At 42.4% G+C, this 17300-nt stretch overlaps 1 protein-coding gene across 3 annotated transcripts in view; it reads left to right on the top strand.

The window, feature by feature from the left end:
- PAMR1 (peptidase domain containing associated with muscle regeneration 1) overlaps nt 1–16816 on the top strand; it is a gene marked incomplete at both ends in the record, with an annotated part of 96380 nt that extends 79564 nt beyond the window's left edge. For 2 of the 3 annotated variants that reach the window (XM_080706622.1, XM_080706621.1), the window contains 5 exons: nt 6690–6902; nt 8886–8952; nt 12632–12864; nt 13809–14101; nt 16280–16816. In XM_080706622.1, coding sequence (XP_080562748.1) covers nt 6690–6902; nt 8886–8952; nt 12632–12864; nt 13809–14101; nt 16280–16816 — 1343 coding nt within the window. Of the gene's footprint in view, nt 1–3718; nt 3788–6689; nt 6903–8885; nt 8953–12631; nt 12865–13808; nt 14102–16279 lie in introns of all 3 variants that reach the window. The other variant, XM_080706620.1, reaches the window with a different exon arrangement.
- Nucleotides 16817–17300: the final 484 nt, after the last annotated feature.

The raw sequence follows: 17300 nt of genomic DNA, 5'->3' as shown, positions 1-17300 counted from the left end.
GCCCCTGGCTTCAATCCTCAGTACTAAAATAAATAAATAAATAAATAAATAAATAAATAAATAAATAAATAATAAAAATAAAAAGGTGATGAGTAACAAAAGGAATCAGTTAAATTAACAGCCAACAACACTTCCCCAGGCTTCCCCTGAATTTGAGCATGCTGGGCTCCAAAAAGGCAAAGCAGCAACTGGATTCTTGGGTTCCTATGCAGCTCTTTACGGTTGTCTCCAAATCTGAACTTACAGCTTGCAGAGTAGACAAAAGGGAAAAGACAAATATTCACGGGAGGCTAGTGCATCTAGCACATCATATTAAAAGTCTAGGTTAATTCAGAAAAATATATTATTCCTGTGAGCAGAAATATATGGATGGATAGCCATATCCTGCAGGAAGAGGTCAATTGTCTCTCCAATCTATCCCTGAGTTTTGTGATTATCAGGGGATGAGAAGGTCCATCTTCAGGTCCATGCTCACGACCTCTAGACCTACCTAGTCAAGTGCTAGTATATAATTTGATATAAAGTGCTTTATATCAAGTAGGAGTCTTACTGTGCCAATCAGATAGGGGAGTAAAAGGTATAATTTTATTTGCTTTAAATCAACTTAAATCCAATTCTAAGACCCATAAGAGGAAGTAGTAATGTGATCGACCAGTAAGGTAATTGAACAAGCAAGACAAGAAAGGGAAAGAAATCAAACAAGAATGTTTTCAGTATCCTGGTGTGGTGGTACATGCTTGTAATTCCAGTATTTGGGAGGCTGAGACAGGAGGATCATTGTTCTCAGACAGCTTCAGCTACTTCGTGAGGCCTTTTGCAACTCAGTGCGACCTTGTTCAAAATAAAGAATAAAAATAGAACTGGAGGTAGAATGCCCCTGGAGAGTCCATCCCCAGTACTGGAAAAAAAAAAAAAAAAGAATGTTTTCAACTAAACTCTTTGGGAAGCATAAATCATATCTCAAGCAACAGAAGTTGGGCATTTATGTTTCCATACCCATTAGTCATTGACTTATGGTTAACCCTGTGATGGGGAACACAAAAATAACTAGGTATTTCCCAATTCATTTGGTCAAGATGGTGCCTATGTCCAAGGGAAGTCCTAGGGGGCTGCAGGCACCAGCTCCTGGTGGCAAAGCACAGGTGTTGATGTTGAGGGGTGAGAACCCTGAGCTGGTGGAAAGGTCTGAGAAGACCTAGCTGGAGCACCAGTACTGCTCAGGACAAGAGCCACTGCAAAGCTATCACATGTGGTTCAGTAAAGTGAAATCACAGTGAACCACCTCATCCAGTTGCCCCGAGGAAAAGAGAAAATAAGGCTAGAGAGTCTTCCTTTAAATGTTTATCTGAAATAATATCCCAGAGAAATGCACCTACTGATTTTTGTTCATGCAGTGGTGTGTAGAGGTATGCTGAACTTAGTGTGTTTTTGTCCCCAGGCTGAGTCCCAAGAGTAACAGGGAAATGTGCAATTTATTATTAATCACAGGATATTTTACTCAGCAAAGCAGGATCCTGATGCTCCTTCAAGCCAGAGATGCAGATATTTTAAATTCTCAGTTGCCTCTGCCTGAAAATATCCATCCCACTGGGGAGAAATGAAACATAAAGCCCTTGAAAAATCAAACAGAAAAAAATCAAGAATCTGTTTAATGGGGAGATATAAAGCTTTCTAAAAAGAGAACACATGGAGGGGGGATCGTTTTAAAATCTAGCTACAGGGAGGAGCTCTGATGAGATGCAGATGCTCTATGTACTCACCAGGTAGAGGTCTAAACTGGGAGAGAGAAGGATGGATGGAGAAAGTTTTAGAATTCTCATCAAAAGCACCACAAGGGAGTGTGCAGCTTTGAAGAGTATGGGAAATGAGAGAGAAAGCATAACACCAAGTGGCTGTTTGATATAGGAATGCAATTTTAAGGCTTTATTGTGCAAGATTAAACAATGTAAACATAGAGACACCATGGTTGGTACCCAAAAGTCTGAATCAACACAGGTTTGGAAGCTCATCATAGGTAAATATTACCAAGACCCCAGGAAATAAAATATTGCATTATGTTCAGATAGGCCTAATAGTGGGCTATTAAGATTCCTCTCTAGGTTGTTCTCCAAGGTATGTTAAATTTGGAGAATTGGCTTTTAAAGACAGTCCAGTGCTTTGTAAACAACGGCAAAGAAGGGAAAAGGACGCTTTGTGTCCATTACTTGTAAAACCCAGGCCAGCCAAGTAGATGTTCGTATTCTATTTTATAGATGAAAGCAGGCTTGGAGAGATTTAGTAACTCCCAGATCCATTAAGTAGAAGAATGAGTAAAGTTTATCTTTTGTCCCTTCCACCTGCCAACAAATATTTATTGAACACCTACTGTATGCTTGTTCTGGACACTGGGGACCCAAATGATCATTTGACTCACATCTATCTGAACCTAGAGACCATTATTTTTCTACCAGAGTCTAGTAGCTAAACTTATTTAGGTGCGTTCATGAAAAATTGTGTTATTCTGTAAGATATTAAAGAGATTTACATCGGGATGGAGAGACTGTAGGTCATAAAAAAAACCCCACAAAACATCAAATGCTAGATTTAAATGCTTAACCAAAAGAACTCAAGCCATTTTTCCTGATATTCAAAAAATAATAAAATAAATGACCAAATAATAAAGAACAAACTTATGCTTACATTTTATGATTATAAAACTTGAAATAAAGTATCAAGAAGTAAAAATCATTCTTAATGTTATAAGCCATAGATAATGACTGTGATTATTTTGAAGTATACTTTTGTAGTCCGGACTCCCTTAGCCCCATCTTGGCTTCTTAAAAAAATTTTTACGTGTGTGTGTGTGTGTGTGTGTGTGTATAGATCTCTTCATATTTATTTGGCTTGGAGCTGTAAATATGTAGGTCAACATATTTCTTTTTTTCTTTTTTTTTCTTTTTTCTTTTTTTGTTTTTTGTTTGTGGTACTGGGGATGGAACCCAGGGGCATTCTACCTTCGAGCTATACCCTCAGCCCTATTTTCTTAGTCTTTTTATTTTTGAAACAAGGTTGCACTGAGTTGTGAAGGGCCTCACTGAGTAGCTGAGGCTGTCCTTGAACTGTGATCCTCCGGTCTCAGCCTCCTGAACTCTGGGATTACAAGCGTGCGCCACCACGCCTGGCAAGGTCAATGTATTTCATGAGTATAGAAAAAATTTTAGCTATTATCGCTCAGCATATTGTTTCTGCTCCACTTTCTCTCTTCTCTCCTCTGAGGGAGGATTATATATTTATTGACCTTCACACTGTATTCCATGTGCTTTTTACATTTTCTACTTTTTTGTCTCTTTGGGATTTATTCTAAAATTTTTCTTATAAGATGTCTTTTAGGTTATTAATACTCTTTAGTCCTGTTTGATTTGCTATTAAATTCATCTACTGAGCTTTTCATTTCTGTCATTATATTTTTTAGTTTTAGGGTTTTTTAAGGTTTTCAGTTTTTGTTTTTGTTTGCTGAAGTTCTCAATCTTCTTTTATTTCTGAAATGTATTCATCATAGTTATTTTTAAATAGTGTCAGATAACTAGCTTATCTGGATCCTTTATAAATCTGTTTCTTTCTATTGTCTGTATTTTCTTGATTTTCAGCTATATAGTCTTGTCTTCTTTCTCAGTTAGGGCTGCTACAACAGAATCCCATAGACTCAGTGACTTAAACAACAAACATTTATTAACCGCAGTTCTGAGGGCTAGGAAGTCCAAGATCAAGGCACTGGAAGATTTGTTGCCTGGAGAAGGCCCACTTTCTTGTTCATAGATGGCTGCCTTCTTGCCATATTCTCATATGGAGAAAGGAGAGAGGGAGAACTCTCTGGAGTTCCTTCATGAAGGCTCTAATCCCACTCATGAAGGCTATATCCTTATGACCAAACACCTCCTAAAGGCTCAGCTCCTAAGACCATGATAATGGGTTCAACATATAAATTTTGGGGCAACACATTCAGTCCAGTGGAATGTACACTGTTTGTGTATTCCAAGTTAGAAAAAGTCTCTTCAGTTAAAGGAGTAAAGGACCTGAATTATCCTATACTCTGTTGCCTCCAAGGGCTTAAGAATTCTCCAAAGTTCCCGGTATTTAAACCCACATTAAATACAATACACACACACCCATTCACACACACACACACACACACACACACACACACACACACACACACACACACTGAACCCCCTTGGCAAATCACAGCATTGGAGTCTATGAGACGATGGAAATGCTTCCTTCCAAGGGCAGAGCAACCCATCTTTCAGCCTTACCTGTCAAAATCACCCGCAGAAAGGGTTCCTTATCTTTTGCTGAGGCTGAGGTACCTAGAGTATCATTCATTTTCTCTCAGTATTTTAATTAGCCTTACATATCATCCTTTTTTTCCCCTGCCCTTGAGCTTGGGTAAAGCTCACAATAGATGAGTAATTATGCTTAACTTGCATCAATTATAGCCCCTAGATAGGCTAACCAGCCACAGGTTCAAATACCTGCCAGATCCAGGAATCCCGATGGGCCCCATAGCCAGGAGGAAGAGCACAGCTATGGGGCAAAGAACCACTTCTCAGACTTGGGCGCTCCAGACCTGGATTGTGTGAGGAGCCAGTGATACATAGGCTTTGTGAAATCTTTTGATTTTTATGTTGGCAGAACATAAAAAAGTTTAGATTGCATTGTCTCTCTGGGCCTCAACAACTGCCTTCTAGGACATATGTTCAGAACTGAATGAGTCTGAACTAAAAGAAGGCAGCTCGTCACACCACAGAGGCAGCAAGCATCACTTCCGCTGCCTCTTCCTCCCACATCAGAGAGGCAGTCCTGAAAATACACACACTGGGCTTTTCTGAGACCACTTGAAGCATCAAAAAGTGCATTTATACCATCTCGGTATTTTTGAACAGTTTGCTCAGTGAAGTCCCTTTTATACATACACTTAGAATAGGATTTGAGTTCACCCACCAGGGAAATCGCTCATATTACATAAGCCCCAAAGCACTTAGAGTATTATTGATCATCTGCCACATGAGTTCTGGACAATCTTAGAGTAGACAAGCCAGTCATTTGAATAATTATAGCAATCTTACCAGGTTGCACCTAGGGAAGTTATTTATTTTTAATTCTTGAATATTTTAAAGGCATCATCTGAATGGAGATTCTGTTCTTGCCTCCAGGAAAGTAAGTTGCTTAGAAGGTAATTGGGACAGTTTGGGGAAGAAAAGCACCTCAAATGCATAATTGCATTACACGAACTGTTTTATATGGATGAGCTTGAGTCTTAGGAGAGCGATTAAAAGAAACCAAGGAGGGACTGGTGTCCAGTTCAGTAATTAAAGGCTGAATTCTGCAGGGGACTTACTCTCTTTCCTCAGGCAAGTCATACTCAATACTCTGCCATCATCTATTTGAGAAAACTATGTTTATCTGGTAGAATATTTCCAGACAATAGCACAAATTCTGTTCAGTGCTCAAGAATAGCCGGTCATACATTTTTTTGGGGGGGTACTGGGGATTTGGGGGTTGACGCCAGGGCCATCCTACCTCTCATCTATACCTTCAGCTCTTTTTTAATTTTAATTTTGAAACAGTATTCCACTAAGTTGCTGAAGGTTTTGCTAAGTTCTTGAGACTGGTCTTGACCCCGCAATCCTTCTCTCTCAGCCTACCACATATTGGGATTACAGACATGTAATACCACCATACCTGGCAGTATTTTTACGATTTAACTTCTATTGGACAACTACTTGAAATAGAAATGTCATCACCAAGCCAGGTATGGTCTTGCATGCATACCTGTAATCCTAGTACTTGGGAGGTTGAGACAGAAGGATCACAGGTTCACAGGTTCAAAGCTAGCCTCAGCAATGTAGTGAAACTAGCAACCTAGCAAGACCCTATTTCAAAACAAAAACTTACATAGGGCTGGGGGCCTAGCTTGGAGGTAGAATGTCCCTGGGCTTAATTCCCAGTCACACACACACACACACACACACACACACACACACACACACACAGGCACACAGAATAGAAATACCTTTGTGATGAATATTAACTGTACAGATGCAAAGTTCTATTTGGGGATCAGGGTAAATTTGCTGCATCTCTGAAATTATATTATCCTCTAAGATTTGTGATGAAAACCTTACATTACATTCCTGGAAATGAAATATAAAATCTAAATTCATTTCATATCTGCACTCTTGTTTCTAATTCATTCTACTTTCTGGGCACAACAGAAATAAAAAACTGAACAGCCTACTTTAATTGCCCAAGCACTAAGAAAGGAAGGTGATAATATAACAACACCAAAAAATAGTAACTCCTGTATGGTGATCATAAAGTCTAGGTGAAATATTTGTTTTGTACAGGCTTGTCGGGCTCCCATCATTGAAGAAAGAAATAAACAAGATCATCTGGGAGTCCGATTTGGTGTCAAATTTATTTACTTTTTAGGATAAAGTATTTCCCAATTTAAGAATAAGTCATTAAAACAAGAGAAGACATGTCTAATGCATGCATTTTCTATTACGAGAGTGCTCTTGGGAATTCTTTGGAGTTCTTCTGTTAGCAAGCTCTATATCACTGTATTTTTAATTCAATGAAACAGAAAAAGATTTTGTCCTAAAATTGGATGTCTCTGATTTTTAACATCTCTTATTTTTCACTTTTAGTACTTGAAGAAAGAAACTGCTCAGACCTTGGGGGCCCAGTCAATGGGTACAAGAAAATAACCGGAGGCCCTGGGCTACTCAGTGGGCGTTATGCAAAAATTGGCACGGTCGTGTCATTCTTCTGTAACAGCTCCTATGTTCTTAGTGGCAATGAGAAAAGAACTTGCCAGCAGAGTGGAGAGTGGTCAGGAAAGCAGCCCATCTGCATAAAAGGTAACTTAGAGATGTTTCTGAATTTTGTAGACAGGGCTGGAATTGCTCTCATGCATACTTTTAAGCCCCTACAAAATTTTCTTTCTCTCCTAAATTCTCCCTGGAACCACATATATCTCTTAGGTTGGAAACCATCTCTAGAAACGTTTGATTCTTTTTTTCTGGACCCAGAAGGAAGCCGCTTACTCTAACACAACATCTTGAGGTGGTGGTGGAGAGTGATACAGCTATCAGAGCAGTTTGAAAAAGAAGATAGGACTGAGTTTTATCTATGTAAATGCAGCTGGACATGGTGGTACAAATCTGTAATCCCAGTACTTGGGAGTCAGAGATAGGAGGGATACGGGATCAAAGCCAGTCTCAGAAACTTAGTGAGCTCTTGTTTCAATAAAATAAAATAAAATAAAATAAAATAGGGCTGGGAGTCTAGTTCAGAGGTAGAATGCTCCTGGGTTAAATCCCTAGTACCAATATATAGGCAAATTCAAAGTTCAAATCTAAAAGCATCTACACAGCTACATTTATCTGCTCTATTTGTAATATTAAGTTAGTATGAGAAACAAAAGAACAGACACACCATCCCTGCAGCCTATGTGAGGGGAGGGGTAGAGATGCTAAGATGTTTAAAAGTAAATAGAGTAAACCCTTGAACATTGGAGGAACAGTTACAGGAACACAGGAGTAGACCAGGAAAAGGCAAGACTGACATTCCTGAAATAGATAACAGCATGAAGCAGGTAGGATTTGGGGCCAGACTGGGAAGCTGGGAAGGACTGGTAGATGTGAAGAGGAGCCGGGATGATATTCCAGATGGAAGAAAGAGGAAAAGAAAAGAGGTGTGGGCAGAAGTGTAAGGATCCTGGGAAACTCAAAGGGAGGCATTCCAGGAAGTAAGTTTAAAAATGGTTGGAACCAGAAAAATGAGATATTGTATGGAGAGGTTGGAACTCTTCCCATGGCAGTGGGGATGTGTGGTTTCTTACTGAATTGGTCCCTGGCTGTTTCAGGTTAGCAGCTCCTCCATTTGGGGGACAGGACACAGGCTGTTTACTGGGAAGAAAAGCATGTTCTTGTCCTAGATTAGCCAGATAATTGCCTCAGTCCTCCACTCCACCCCCCACTCCCCTGGTGTTTGTCAACAACTTGAATCCTGAGAAAGAGAATAAAAGAGAATGGTTTGTGAAAGGAATAAATCACTTTAGGCTTTAGCCAGAAACCACTTTCATCCCCAGCAGCACAGATCCTGGGGTTTTATTTCATTAAGTATGGGAACGGTGTTACATATGTCCTTGGAGATTTTTGTCAACTCTTCTCTTACAAATTAATACAACCCAAGTACTCTAAGTTGCTAATTAGACAAATGTTGGCTGTTCAATTGGGAAAGTGAGATGGGAAGGATTCCTTTTCACTTATGAAACAGAGAGAGAGAGAGAGAGAGAGAGAGAGAGAGAGAGAGAGAGAGAGAGAGAGGTGGATCAGCAGCAAAATTAAACTGGGCTTTGAGTTGTCCTCCAGAGATTATTAGGGGCCTTAATTGCAGAGAAAGGACATGGGGAAAAATCACTTACGGGTTATCTATGCTTGACACTGTTGTCTGGTTTGAAATGAGAACCTTCTGGTTCCCTCTGTGGACTCTATTTTGGACCTTCCGCTTTGGATCTATTCCATTGTGATCAAGTTTGCTAATACTCTGTAAGAAGCAGATGCTTCTCATCTTTTAACTGCCATTGTCCCACATCTCCTGAGAGGACCAACTTTGCAGAAGTGTCTACGTGAGTTCTTCAGAGGAAGATGATTTAGGTGGCCGGCAGCATGCTCTTTTGTGATGTGAACCACTCTTGCTTGGCTATTTTGTTTTGCTTCTGAAACTGGAGACAAAGCACCTGGTGTCCAGAAAGGGGCGGGTCAGCCATGAATCTCCACTGAGTGATGTGAACAGTGACTATGGAAAAGGCTGATGCCGTGTCATCTGTATTTCTCTAGCTTGCCGAGAACCAAAGACCTCGGACCTGGTGAGAAGGAGGCTCCTCCCCATGCAGGTGCAGTCAAGGTGAGAAGAAGCACCTGCGTGCCGCTGCAAGGGGGACTGAGAAATCCCCCCTCCTGCTTCTTTTCTCTACTTGTGTTTGGCCAAACACAGTCTGAGGTTTCTTAAGGACATTTAGAACTAAATGGTCATGAAAGAATAGGGTTTGTTAGATGGAGGCTCATTAGCCAGCTGCCTCTGGCCAAGAGGTAACAACCGTTGGAAGATGTACAAATTTTATTGGATCGTGGGAAAGTAGAATGGCTGGTAAGAAGGAAGACTTTGAGAAGGTCTTTGAGGAATTGGATTTTAATACTTGAATCTTCCTGCAATCACTATGTATTTATTATGGCAGCTGCTAGGAGCTGGCATTAAATGCAGGCAGCTCTAGTTTAGGAAAATGTCTTGGTGGTAACTAACCAGATGAGGCAGGCTGGTGGAGCCCAGGTACTGAATGGCCAGTCGAGATGCGGAACATGAGCCTTCAGGTTTGCTCACTTTTTCTCCTGAAGGCAGAGGTGAGGACTACTGGGGGGAGAGAGCAGGCAATAGAATATTTCTATTCACTGCTTCTCTTGCATTCTCTTCCTCACTCTTTCTTCTCTACTAACAATGACCTCCTTCGTTTCCCTCTATTACTCGAAGCGCAGTTCTGCTTTGGAAACTTTATTCTTGTGACTTCCTTGGTCTGAAAACTGCTTTCACTGGATAGCATTGAGGCTTACTGCCTGCATTAGTAAGCTTTTTTGTTTGTTTGTTTGTTTGTTTTTGTCACTGGGACCAAGATGCCTGACCAGAACAACTTAGAGGGGAAACTTTAATTTGGGCTCATGGTTTCAGAGGTTCAGTCCATAGTTGGCTGAATTCAAGGGAGAATCATCATGGCAGCAGGGCTTGGCAGAAGAAAGCCGCTTAGGGAAGCCAAGAAGCAGAGAGAACAAGAGACCAGGGACAGATAAAGTCCCAAGGGCCACAATCTCAGTGACCTACTTCTTCCAGCCATACCCTCTCTGTCTACGGTAACCACCTGGTAAGTCCATTCAAAGTACTGACCCATCGATGGATTTGTGCACTGAAGAGGTTCAGGCTCTGGTGTGGCATTTTACCGCGGCACGTTTCTGAATTTCCAAGACATAGCCAAACTGCAACACCACCACGCTGCCTTCAGTTCTCTGCCTAGTTTTCACCTGACACAGAACTCTTCCCTGATTGACCTTTTAAACTAGCACCCTCGTTTCCACCCTGCCCGCCAGGCTGGCTCTTTCCCCAGGGTCTGGCCCTTGCCACGCTTCCGTTTCCACCTTCGCATCCCTCTCCACCTGTTGACTTACATGCACAGATGTTTGGATTTGTTCGTTCAATTTCTGTCTCCCCACCACTCAGGCTTAAAAGTCATGAGGAACATTACGCTTTGTTCACGCTAAAGTTTTAATGCCCAAAACAGTGCCTGCCATGTGGAAGACGTAAATATTTACTGAATGAGTCCATGAGACGAACAATCAAGAGTTCAAGACTTGCTTTTGCCTCTCTTTAGTCCTGGGTATCCTTAGGCAAGTCTGTAAATATGCGGAGTCTTTATTTTCTCTTTTAAAATACAAGGATAGTGGTAACAGTCTCTGGGGCTGATTGTAAGGTTTAAACATAGCACTAAGAGCTAACACATTGCTTGTTTGCCATGTGTACTTGCTCCTCTGAGTACATGTTTTAGTTTATTTAACCCTCACTATAACTTCTGAGATGGGTATTATTATTATTATTAGTAGTAGTAGTAATAGTAGTGTTACCTTGTCATTACAGATTTTTTATTACAGGTGAGTAAACTGAGGCTCAGAGAAGTAATTTGCCCCAGGTTACACTGCTAGAGGAAGTGGCAAAACTGGGTGTTGGTTAGGTATTTGGCTCCAGGGTCTGCTGCCTCATGCACTACTTTGAGCCTTGTGTAAAGGCCTTCGCACATAAAATTGCCTGTCAGTGGTAGCTACTATTAGAAATCGTCACAGTGAGTCCTGGTGGCTAGACCTGACTGAGCATATTCCTAAGTGAGGATGTCCATGAGTCTCTCACCCCTCCTTGGGCTCTCCTGTTCCTTTCTGTCTTCCCCTTTTTAGCCAAGGCATTTTTTTTTTTTTTTTTTTTTTGCAGGTCTGGGGATGGAACCCAGGGGCATTTGACCTCCGAGCTACACTCCCCTGCCCTATTTTTTTATTCTTTATTTTGAAACAGGGTCTCACCGAGTTGCAGAGAGCCTCACTGAGTAGCTGAGGCTGTCTGCGAACCGCAATCCTCTGGTCTCAGCCTCCCGAATGCTGGGATTACAAGCGTGCGCCACCACTCCCAGCTAGCCAAGGCATTTCTTAATCCCGCCCTGTCTTCTGAGCTTTGTGACCTCCCCAGGCAGGACTCTCCGCTACCTAGAATCCTTTTCTACCCAAAGAGACATCCTGAAGAGGAACCCCTCAGTTTTTCAGAAAGACCATGAAATGTTCTACTTTTAAGGCAATTTTGATGGGACGTTAAGTGGCCAGGAGCTGGGCACCTCATGTAAATGTGAAGCAAATTTAAAGGTTGGTTTTAAGTAACTTCTGGAAGATAGGCTGATGAAGTGGCGTTTATGTCTATCTCCAGCAGCCAGGCTCCCAGAGACATCGCGGACCTTTCATGGTCAAGAAATAAGTTTGTTTGCAAGGTCAGAAACTCCCAGAATCACAAACGCGGCTATGAACACAACAGGAATATTTGTAGAGTGAAATCAACATGGATAAAATATTTACTCTGAGCCAAGCACTGTAGAGATGCATAAAATAGATTTTTTTTTTTGGCAATAGCATCACAACAAAATTATAAAGACACTAGAGTGGAAATCACAACTGCTCATCACTGTCCCGGGTACCATATTCCTTTACTGTGTTCCCCTGAGCCTCCCACTTACCTCTCTGGGCTTCTTTTCTCCATTCATTAGACGGGGATGAAGACATTGATTCTTAAAGGAAATCCAGGTTGTCATTGGCAGTCATTGTGCACCAAATTAACTGAATGCAAGCTGTATAATGTGTGCATACCTCCCCAAGAGTTCTCTGGGGCTTCAACTTTGGGGCTCATTCAATATCCCTTTTCACATTTACATATAATGCTTTATATTTCTCTCAATCAGTGTGCCCTGAGAGAAAGTTCTATTCTCTGGGGTGAACTAATTACATCTGCTAATTGCTAAATCAAGCTACTGTATCAACACAGTTTAGTTCAAGTCAATTCTTAATATTGCCCCATTATGATAATGCTTAAAAAATGCCTGACTTCTTTCATTCAAATTAACTTTCTTTTCTGTTTAATTTTGCAATTAAATGTGTGTGTGTGTGTGTGTGCGCGCGCGCGCGTGCGCATGTGCAAGCATAGCATACCTTTGGATAGCAGCTATTATGCTCTTGGTTAAAATTCTAGGCAGTTGGAAACATGCCAGAAATGGAAACTGGAAGAATAAAAAGATTGAGGCACGTAAGATAATTTGCTCATTGTAGAGGAGAATGTGTGTGTGTGTGTGTGTGTGTGTGTGTGTGTGTGTGTGTGTACATAAAGGGGGGGGGGAATGAAATAGCCATTTTCTCCTCTTTTATAAATTTTTCCACGGGGATTGACATAGATGCTTGAGGGCTACAGTGATGGTCTCTTCCCCTTCTCTTTCTCTGGATCTCTTGTCCTGACCCAGGGAGACACCATTACACCAGCTGTACTCAACAGCCTTCAGCAAGCAGAAACTGCAGGGCGCCCCTACCAAGAAGCCAGTCCTTCCCTTCGGAGACCTGCCTGCTGGGTACCAGCACCTGCACACCCAGCTCCAGTATGAATGCATCTCACCCTTCTACCGCCGCCTGGGCAGCAGCCGGAGGACGTGTCTGAGGACTGGGAAGTGGAGTGGGCGGGCCCCCTCTTGCATCCCTAGTGAGTCGAGTTTCATCCTTCAGCTGGAGCATCTTCCCCTTTCCAAGGCTTCCTGCGGGGGAAAAAGAAACCAATAACCTTGTGGAAGAGTTTGGGGATAGTCTTCTAGTCCAAATGAATGGTCTTCCACTGTTTTCCCTAGTTTGGTGATGTCTGAAATTCCATACTTAGAGCTTCTTTTCTTTGGCTTAAACCTAACACCCAGGAGATACTGACTCATTAAATCCTAAAGGCATGCTTTCGTGTGGATAATTCTATCATATTGACTTGAATAAAAAAAAGAGAGAGAGAGAATAGTAACTAAATAGCAAGTAGGGAAGGGGTTAAACGTACCAGAGAGCCTCAAATGACGTCATCTTGGCTACCATCTCTAAACTACATTTTCACGCCTGTCATCCGATATTAACTGGTTAATTTTTACTAATTAATGAAGTATTAATGACTTCATAGAGTCATGATGGTGATTACTAAGTTATATGGAAATATATAGAATGGGTCTTACACATACTCAGCTACTTTTCCCCATTCTCTTTACAAAAGGGGAACAATATGGCTTAGTTCCTTGTGGCCATGTTTATGATGACAGTCATGATGTTTTGAGTCTGTTCATACACATCATCTCAAGAACCTTATAAGACCATTATTATTATTGGGTCCATTTTGCAGGTGAGAAAACTGAGGATCTAAGACATTAGGCATTGATAGTAGGTTCCTGGGGTTGCATCCCAGGTGTTATTTTACTGCAAAGTCTCCTATTTTAGTTCTAGGCTTCATAGCCAACCATTTATAGGGTGGTTGATTAATATTTAAAGGGAGAAGAATGCCAGGTTAGATGGCTTAGGGGTCATCAAACCCCTGGACCCATGTTTGTGGTGGAGAGACACATTCACTTTTAGAGGAGAGGGGTCTGAGTGTATCTTACTGAACTGGTGTTTTCTCCACAGTCTGTGGGAAAATCGAGAACAGCACTTCTCCCAAGACTCAAGGGACTCGCTGGCCGTGGCAGGCAGCCATCTACAGGAGGACCAGTGGGATGCACGATGGTGGCTTACACAAGGGCGCGTGGTTTCTGGTCTGCAGTGGCGCCCTGGTGAATGAGCGCACCGTGGTGGTGGCTGCTCACTGTGTCACTGACCTGGGGAAGGTCACCATCCTCAAGACAGCAGACCTCAAAGTCGTCCTGGGGAAATTCTACCGGGACGATGACAGGGATGAGAAGACCATCCAGAGCTTACGGGTGAGAGTGGGCTCAGCTTGGAAACAGGGGCTCTGGCTCAGCCAGATCCAAGCACAGGGTCATGTCAGTCCCCTTAGCTCATCAGTAGCCATCCCAAAGCCTGGCGCGTGGCAGCTACTCAGCATTTCATACTGATAGACCCTGGAAAAGGGGCATTCAGAAAGACCACGCAGTCTTTCCCCTCTTTACTGATTTTAAAAGTAAGACATACTCAAATATCACCTATCACTGTGGTCATCAAAAGCCATCAGCTCAGAGAAAAGTATACAGATACCATAAATCAAAACAAATTAAATTTTTGTGAAAGTATTTATTGGCTGGCTTGTCCTGAAGCTGTCTGCTCCACGGATGTTGTGGTTTGTCACTGTACCCTCACAAACCAGCATAGGGCCTCAATTGAAGTAGGTTAATAAGTATTTCTTAAGCCAGGAGTGGCTTTACCATGTGCATCACCATGCACATGCCTGTAATCCTAGTACTTGGAAGGCTGAGAAAGGAGAATAGCAGATTTGAGGCCAGCCTCAGCAACGTAGTAAGGCCCTCAGCAACTTAGTGAGACCGTGTTTTAAAATAAAAAGTAAAATAGGGATTGGGGTGTATTTCAGAGGTAGAATGTCCCTGGATTCAAGCTCTACTATTTCACACATATAAAATTTGTTAAGTAAAAATGAGAGTTAATCACCAGATACATTTGGGTACTCTTAGGCTTTGAAGACATAGTAAGATCTTATTCAAGATCTTTCTAACCTGGTTATAATACACTTCTCTTTTCTGTATCTCCCCCCTCTTCCATTCATTCTCCTATCTATCCATTCATGTATTCATCCATCTACCTACACATCTGTTTATACCTCCATCCATCTGTCCATCTAGCCATCCATTTTTTTCATCTATCCTCCTATCTATCCCCCATCTGTCTATCTATTCTTGACTCCCCACCCTGAGCCATTCACTTAAAATAGATTTAAAAAAAAAAGAATTAAATCATGGTTGTCTCCTCTGAAGAGTTCATAAACTAATGGGCGAGAGACCAGTAGATCATGATTGGTGTGACATCAAGGAAGCCCTCAGGAGGTGTACTCAAATGCAGCTGCAGTGACAGAATGCACACATTAAAAATTATAAGTTATCAAGCTGGGTGTGGTGGCGCACACTTGTAATCCCAGCATTCGGGAGGCTGAGACCAGAGGATCGCGGTTCGCAGACAGCTTCAGCTACTTAGTGAGACCCTCTGCAATGCAGTGGGACCCAGTTTCAAAATAAAGAATAAAAAATTGGGCAGGAGGTATAACTCGGAGGTCAAATGCCCCTGGGTTTTATCCCTAGACCTGCAAAATAAAAAATAAAAAAATAAAAAATAAATAAAAATTATAAGTTATCCCAGATGTGAACTCCTAGGGGCCCATGTCAAAGAGAATGGTCAGCAATGCTTTGGAATATTAGGGAAGACTATGGACACATCTGATGCAATGTTCTGTAAATATTCCTATGGGAAAAGTCTTATGGAATGGTGTTAAGAAACATGGCCTACCTTGTTTGTGTGAAGGTTCATGGAATATTTTCAATGGACTAGGGGTTGCAAATTGATAGTTGATAGGGATTTGTGCATTGATGGTGCTAACCTTCCTTTTTTTTTCAGTACTGGGAGTTGAACCCTTCTATCTCTGAGCTTTTTAGTTTTTATCTTACAACAGGGTTTCTATAAGTCACTGAGGGTCTTGCTAAGTGCCTGAGACTGCCGTGAACCTGTGATCCTCCTGTACTGTCCAGCCACCCAAGTACTAGAATCAGAATCATACGCCACTGAGCCTGGTTTAACATACATTTTCTTAATTATTTACCAACATTAAAAACTTGAGCTGTTTCAGATAAAACATGGAGTCCATCCTCTAGCAAAATTAGAGTGCCAGCCCTATTTCTGCATGACAGTGGCCAGCTCGAATGAAGTGGCTTCCCCTCTATTTATTTAATACCACCTGCCAGGCCTTGGTGGGCATTTCAGTTTGAAGGCTTGGTAATAGAGTGATTGTCTTTTATGATTCAAATGCAAAGTATCTCCAAATAATTGTAGCTGTCTCTTAGATCATTTTTCCTAATAATTTAGCCCCAACGTTTGACTCTTCTTATCCACCAGGGAGCTGACTTCTCACTCTTGCTCTCTATGCCTTCGGCCTGTAGATTTCTGCCATCATTCCACATCCCAACTATGACCCCATCCTGCTGGATGCCGATATCGCCATCCTGAAACTCCTAGACAAGGCCCGCATCAGTACCCGCGTCCAGCCCATCTGCCTCGCCGCCACGCGGGACCTCAGTGTCTCCTTCCAGGAGTCACACATCACTGTGGCTGGCTGGAACATCCTGGCAGACTCAAGGAGCCCCGGCTTCAAGAATGACACACTGCGCTCGGGGGCCGTCAGGGTGGTAGACTCACTGCTGTGTGAGGAGCAACATGAAGACCACGGCATCCCAGTAAGCATCACGGACAACATGTTCTGTGCCACCCGGGACCCTGATGCCCCCTCCGACATCTGCACTGCAGAGACGGGGGGCATCGCGGCAGTGTCCTTTCCGGGCCGAGCGTCCCCCGAACCACGCTGGCACCTGGTCGGGCTGGTCAGCTGGAGCTACGACAAGACCTGCAGTCACGGCCTCTCCACGGCCTTCACCAAGGTGCTGCCTTTTAAAGACTGGATTGAGAGAAACTTGAAATGAGCCAGCTGCAGGCTCCCCCAGGAGCTCCTCTCTACCTGTCCATGCAGGTGCTGCGGGATTCAGGGTGGAGCTGCAGGGTGATGCTGCCCATGGACTTGGCTGTGCCAGGTTTTTTATTTCAGGGGCAAAACTCAGTTTCTGATTGGCTATGCCTTATTCAAAGCCTTGTGGAAGAAACCAGGGCTGTTACAACTTTGTTTCTTCAAAGAAGACCATATGGATGAAAAGGAAATCTTTCATTGAATTGACTTGGTCAATTAAATCTTTCGTTGAATTGACTTTTGTTTAATTGACATTGGCACCGCCTTTTAGTGATGCAAATGTCATGGTCATTTCTGGTTGAGGGTTGTGTCTGGGGGAGTCTGGGCTTCCCCCAAGGCCTCCTTTGAGACTCCAGTCAAACCAAATTCCAAAGATCTGCCTGCAGGACAGAGCAGGACAGTGCAGCTAGGATGCGGTGCATGCTTTGGTGTGCCTGGCTACA

This window comes from Muscardinus avellanarius, assembly GCF_963383645.1.
Source record: "Muscardinus avellanarius genome assembly, chromosome: 1".
Lineage (NCBI taxonomy): Eukaryota > Metazoa > Chordata > Mammalia > Rodentia > Gliridae > Muscardinus > Muscardinus avellanarius.
This window is presented reverse-complemented; position numbering and strand designations above follow the sequence as displayed.